Raw genomic sequence first — 6,048 nt, 5'->3', positions numbered from 1 at the left:
GCATGACTTTCTCTAAAAATTGCTACCAGTTTTAAAACCGGCGGTCTGTCGACGTTTTCCTTGTGTTTTCTATTTCGTTTTTTAGTCCTGTTAAGTGTTCATTTTTTGTTTGTTTAATAAGGAGATAGGACTAAGTGGAATCTAGCTCGGTCAGTTTTCATATGCTTGGCTAACCAAATCGGACAGAAGCACGCGACGGTCGTCAGATTTCTTCAATTACGGTTATGACGAAGGAAAAATAATGGGCGACAGGAAGTTCTATTAAGAAATTAATCACGTCAATTTCAAAATTGAAGGGAAAAACTTATTTAGGAAACCGTTCTGGGAGAATACAAAAGTGAAATTTCAGTCAAAAGATGGACTTCAATCAGGTAAACGATTGGCGAGTTTTGTGATTTGACCCTTTGAAACTCGGCGAGACATTTATGATCTTACACCTTGAATGAATGACACTTTATTTCGATACGGTGCATAGTTACAGTCAAAGACTTTAGTCTCCCTTATGGCCCCAGGGAAAACTACATTACAACAACACAACAACACCTTGTGATTGAACATGATCGCATTATACTGTGCAATCATGAGTTGACGTTCTTATAGGGCGCTTTTTAATTGGACATGCTGTTAATAACACTTTGTAATTAGACATGTTCTTGTTATGCACTTATATATTTAATTATAGGACACAAATTGTGGCCATGTTGTCGATACTTTGTAATTGAAAATTACGGTTAGCTGTGAGCGTGAACACATCAGACTTTTTAGTACTTATTCCGAGTGAGAAAGCCAAACAATTGCGTCGAGACAAAAACATCACTGTCTTTGAATAAGACACCAATCGTAAATGCAAGCTTTCAAAGAAGATCTTTTTTCATAAATGAAGTCACGTTGGGATCCGGCAACAATTGTCATCTAACCTATCTCACGTAAAATGCAAACTAAACAATTAAAAATCTGCTGTTCAGCTATGGACGCATTTTGGGAAAAGTGACTTACTTTCGACTAATCAGAAGCGAGTCTTAATGGTGACATTGTTATGAGGTGAAGGACGTTACACTGATCGTGAAGACAATCGGGAGACGGTAGCTTTTGAGCACTTTGTGATGGACATGGAAATGGCCTATGAAAGGCGCATAACCAAGTAAGCTAAACAGTGATGGAGTTTCGTAGCCGAATAATTTCACGGAAAGATAAAACTTGTAGAGAACTAGAGTTCATTGTTTGAAAGTTTAAAAAAGAAACCACTGGATTAGTTTTAGAAATGCAGTCGCCACTTTCCTAACTGAAAAACTCAATGTTGTTGATGTTGTTTCTAGATCCAGCACGATCTACGTATGGCTCAAAACCCGCCTAACCTGTTTAACCAGTCGTGCTGGAACTGTTCTACCAGCCCTCCTCAAGAAACAACAACGGTTCCTCGTCTGAGTACATTCTTAACTAGAGATGACGCCATAATTCTCTCTGTAGTTTGCGCACTGGCCAGCGTCATCGGAACCTTAGGTAATTCTTTGGTGCTTTTTGCCGTCCACAAAAACGAAAATCTTCGCAACATACCTGATCTTTTCATCACAAGCCTGGCCTTCTCTGACATCACTGTTTGCGCGTTGTTTCTGCCAATGTCGATCAACTACTTCATCCACAGTTTCAGTACGGGAGGACACGATGACAACGTCATCTTTGACTCAGCGAGGAGTTTCTTTGGTCATACGTCTATGGTTGCTTCCGCGACAAATATGTTTGCAGTGACAGTTGATCGTGTTGTTGCCATACGATTTCCTTTTAAATACGTGGCTGCCATGACAAAAAGACGTGCTTTGGTTGGCATAGTGGTTGTCTGGATAGTTTCTCTTGCATTCGGTTTCCTGTACGCTCGTACGTTGGTGTCAAACATGTACATCGCATTGTACAGTGGCATTTTGTTATTTTCCACCATGATCATGTACATTTACATTTTCATTGTCGCCAAACGACAAGAAAACAGAATACATCAGGGACCTGCATCTGATAGTTCAGTGGCGGAGAAAAAAGTGGCTAAAACTATTTTCACAGTGGTGGGGATTTACGCCTTGTGCTGGCTACCCATGCTTCTACTCCCAGCAATTGCCAACCCTTCAACAAACCTAGCTCAGTTTGGAAAAGGTTTCCACTGGGTGCAGACTTTGCTGGCTTGTAATTCCGCAGTTAATCCTTACGTTTATTGCATGAGAAGCATGAAATACCGCACAGCATTTGGACAAATATTGCGATTGCAACGTTGCATTAAGCCAGTTGATAGCAATCAGTAAACTCACTCAGCGAGATTTTAAGGCTTACTTCTCAACGTGGTAACGAAGTACAGTTTCAGACTCTCGAAGGTCGACGTATGTTTTAAATGATCGCTGAATACATTTCGAAGAGTTCCGACTGAGGATTTTGCAAGATTATCGAAGACTACCGAAGATAGGCCAGAGTGGCCCAAATAGTTTCCGAAGGGTTTAACATGCTATCGTGTAAGCTAGGTTTACGAGTACTTCTGGATATGTTTCGAAGATCGCAAGACTATGAACATCCCTGCCCGGCCCCTCCGGAGTTGTTTTGCCATCTCCCCACCCAGTCTTAATACCTTTAATGCAGCCTTAATGAAACTCAAAGATCCTGGAAACGAGATTGCTTGCAGCGATAATCAAGATGGCGACCGCTGACGATCAATCGAACGTCGTATGGCGACTTGATGATGGAAGTGATAAAAGATAAACGAAACACTCGCAGTCTTCGTTGCCATAAGTATTAAGAGAGGGAGGTAGGACAGGGGGGCGGGAGCCCGGGAGAATAGGGGGCGGGAGGGGTACGGGAGGCGGGAGAGGAAAGGGCGGGAAGCGGGACTTCTAAGAGGGCGGGAAGCGGGAGAGAAATGCGAAACGCAAATTTGTTGAATTCAACAATGCGTTAGAATACTTTCAAAAACAAGAACCCAAAATATATTTGACTTGTATTTAACGTCTTCTCAGTCACTTCTGAGATTTCTGAGCAAACGAGCAAACGAAAATTTGCGCTTGGGCTGAAAAACAGGCTTACTTCCGGTGAAATAGTAAACCCGTTTACAGTGGTTACGTCGTAAGTCACGAATGTCAAGCGGCATGAGTGCACGCGTCGCGTAAGTCGTCAAATTGCAAAAAGGTGAGACGACCTACGTCTATGATTTAATTGTCTGATCCCAATAAACGCCGGACTGGTTACTGGAAATGCGTATACTTTATCACAACACGAGACAACTTAGAATTAACTTTTGAGACCGTCGTCACTGAAAACGGATTTCAGAAACAAATCTGAAGAGCTGATGAAAATGGACTGAAATGGTGAAACTCAAAGAAAATAAACAAGTAGGTCAAAACTTCATTGAATTGAAACATATGGCAGTGGTAATCTTGTTAAATTATTTAAAAACAAAGGAAATGCTTAAGAATTGCGAAGCTAAATGAGTAGGATGTGCTTTGATTGCCAATTTACAGGGAACGGGAGCAGCACGCAAAAGGGCGGGAGGCGAGAGATAAATGTACGGGAAGTGGGAGAGCAGGGTACGGGAGGCGGGAGGTTCTGACCTGCGGATGTAGTCCGGGGGAAATGGCGTCCAAAATTCCGGAAATTTTTGAGATTTTTGCTCCACCACTCAATACGTTTATGTCTATTGGAATTTTGCTCAGTATTTTGGTCGTAAGCTGCACAATTTGAGTGAAGTAAGACCGTATCGAATTTAGATATGTCCCGCTTTATACCACTAACCAAGTTGGGTTCCGCTGCTTCTTTTACAAGATCTCCACGTTACTCCACTCTAAATTTCACATATCATGAGCGGGATTAAAAGCTATTCCATAACACAGTGAAAAACTATACTTGGATATATTTGGATATAGCGGTGTTTTATGACTTGAAAGTTTCCCTCCTCTTACCAGACGCTTGCGGGGATTTCGCCAGAGTCTGTCGCGACCGAAAAGTAAAACAAAATTGCAAGTTTGAGTTTCGCCTGAATTGTAAGCAACGCTTGATGCTATGTTTAACCAAGGTCCAATAAGTTTACGTCTGTAGATACTGCTCAGTTTTGTTTGTGTAAAGATCCAATAAATTGTCTGTTGTCGATGGATAAGAGGGCCCGTCGAAGCGTGTTTTGTTCAGTCAGTAAACGTGACAAATTAGACTTCCCCACTTTCGTGTGAAAACGTTCATCGACCTCATATAATATCTCTATAGCTTTTAAATATGCTTAAGTTTGATAAATGTTTGAGAACATGTTAACCCTTTGCCGGGGAATGCCAACTACGCATATACGCATATATGCGTAATTAATGGTCGTGCTCTTTGTACCACCTGTGACGTCATCAATTTAAATGTCATCAGATATTCTTGATAAGCAGATAGTAGTGCTAGGCTAGGCCTTTCCGCACAATGGTAAGGTTTAGACATCGACGACATTCCGACGTCGCAAATCGAAAAACAACATCAGTTTTGGTGCAAAAACGGTGGTAAAATGGTCCATTTATGGATGATTGATCAAGGTCCATTTCTAGGCTTCGCCCGTAATATTAACATCCAACTTTTCACGGCAGCCAGAAAGAACATAAAATGCAAAAGGTAGCCAGTGTAAAAGGGCCGAGAAAAACAGAAAGGAAGGGGCAGCAAACAAAATTGAGAACGGTTAATGGCAAAAAAAAAAAGTCCAAATTTTGCATATGTTAATGCCCGGAATTGAAATTTTGCTCAATTTTGTACCTAATCCTCGAAAAATCTCTCCTTTTAGTGAAAAAAAAGCTTTCTTAGCAAAACTCAGGCTTATTTAGCGTCATGGCAGCTAAAAAACCTGACTAAACGGTTAAAAACGGTATTTTTTGGCGAAAGTTTTGTATTCAAAGGGTTAAAAGCTTAGCTGAAAATATTTGAATACAGGAGAAATAATCAGCAAAGTTACGATGACGCTCTCTTTATTCAACTTTCGATTTTGTTGGTCGAGTTATCAAAACTCCTTGTCAATTTCATTTTCGCTGTGTAAAACTTCACCATGTCAAAGAAACAGACATGATGTTAGTAGCCTTTGGCGTTGGTGAAAATTGTTGCAGCATTTCAGCACATAAAATAACGAAAGAAATATTTGTCAAAATTTGTTGACAATTGAAAACACGGACTCAGACTTGAAAGTGCACGGGCTGCACCATGCAAATAAGCTACTTGTCGTCAGATTTTCTTTTCAAAAACTTTTGCAAACTCGCCAAACAAGCAGAAACCATAAGAAACCATCAAAAACAGGTTTGGTTATACTTAAGGGCCCATTAACTGATCTTTTCGAGCCGTTGCTAAGGAAACTTTATTCTCATATAATCTCATCAATTTTAGTTAGTTCAGAGCTATTTCATGTGTTTTAACTTTTTCATGATCAGTAACAATAGTGATGACGCCATCAGGCCGCGCCCATGGTCATGTGACTAATTCTAACAAAATGCAAAGACTCCCAGGCAAATTACTGTATCTGAATTGTTTTCATTGATTTAATATTTTAATTTAAATCCTCATAACGCTATGCATAGATTTTGTTTCATTTCTAAAAGGTCGGATTTTGAGCGAATTTCAAAATATTGAAAAATTCGTAATTTCCCGAAAAAAACATGATTTCGAAAAAGGAATACATAGCTATGTTCCCAACGTTGGCTTTAATCGAAATTCGTCGAAAAAGGCCGGATTTAAAGTAAAACCACGTTTCCTTTAGCATTTAAAGAAACCGGAAGTGCGCCCGATATGTATTGGAAGTTAGCCTAACAGCGCGTGCGCAATTTACACTACCAGCGCACTTCGGTAAGATCAAACAAAGCCACATGGAGTTAGTTTTTCTCTTTGTATTGCTCTTGTTTTTCTATCTTTCTCTTACTTTGCCTTTGCTTGTACTTTTTTTACTTTGCATTTTGTTAAAAACAAAGAAAAACATCTTAAATGTAGGCGAATTTGCAAGTTATTGAGTTGTTTTTATTTTCCGCGTTCAGGCTCACGTAAGTAACCGGAAGTGAAATTTCACCTCCTTAGCAACGC

The 6,048-nt window shown here is 40.1% G+C and overlaps 1 protein-coding gene across 1 annotated transcript; it reads left to right on the top strand.

The window, feature by feature from the left end:
* Positions 1 to 513: 513 nt before the first annotated feature.
* On the top strand, positions 514 to 3,564 carry LOC145483640 (melanocortin receptor 3-like). Its single transcript, XM_081462179.1, has one exon. It carries the CDS (start codon positions 1,335 to 1,337, stop codon positions 2,283 to 2,285), a length of 951 nt encoding a protein of 316 aa, XP_081318305.1. The 5' UTR covers positions 514 to 1,334; the 3' UTR covers positions 2,286 to 3,564.
* Positions 3,565 to 6,048: the final 2,484 nt, after the last annotated feature.

This window comes from Orbicella franksi, chromosome 1, assembly GCF_964199315.1.
Source record: "Orbicella franksi chromosome 1, jaOrbFran1.1, whole genome shotgun sequence".
In the NCBI taxonomy this organism is placed as follows: domain Eukaryota; kingdom Metazoa; phylum Cnidaria; class Anthozoa; order Scleractinia; family Merulinidae; genus Orbicella; species Orbicella franksi.
Note: the sequence above shows the minus strand (reverse complement) of the source record. Positions and strands in the feature narration are given on the sequence as shown.

Bases quoted from the DNA above. Each gene is read 5' to 3' on its own strand.
- LOC145483640 (XM_081462179.1), top strand. From the start codon at position 1,335: ATGGCTCAAAACCCGCCTAACCTGTTTAACCAGTCGTGCTGGAACTGT.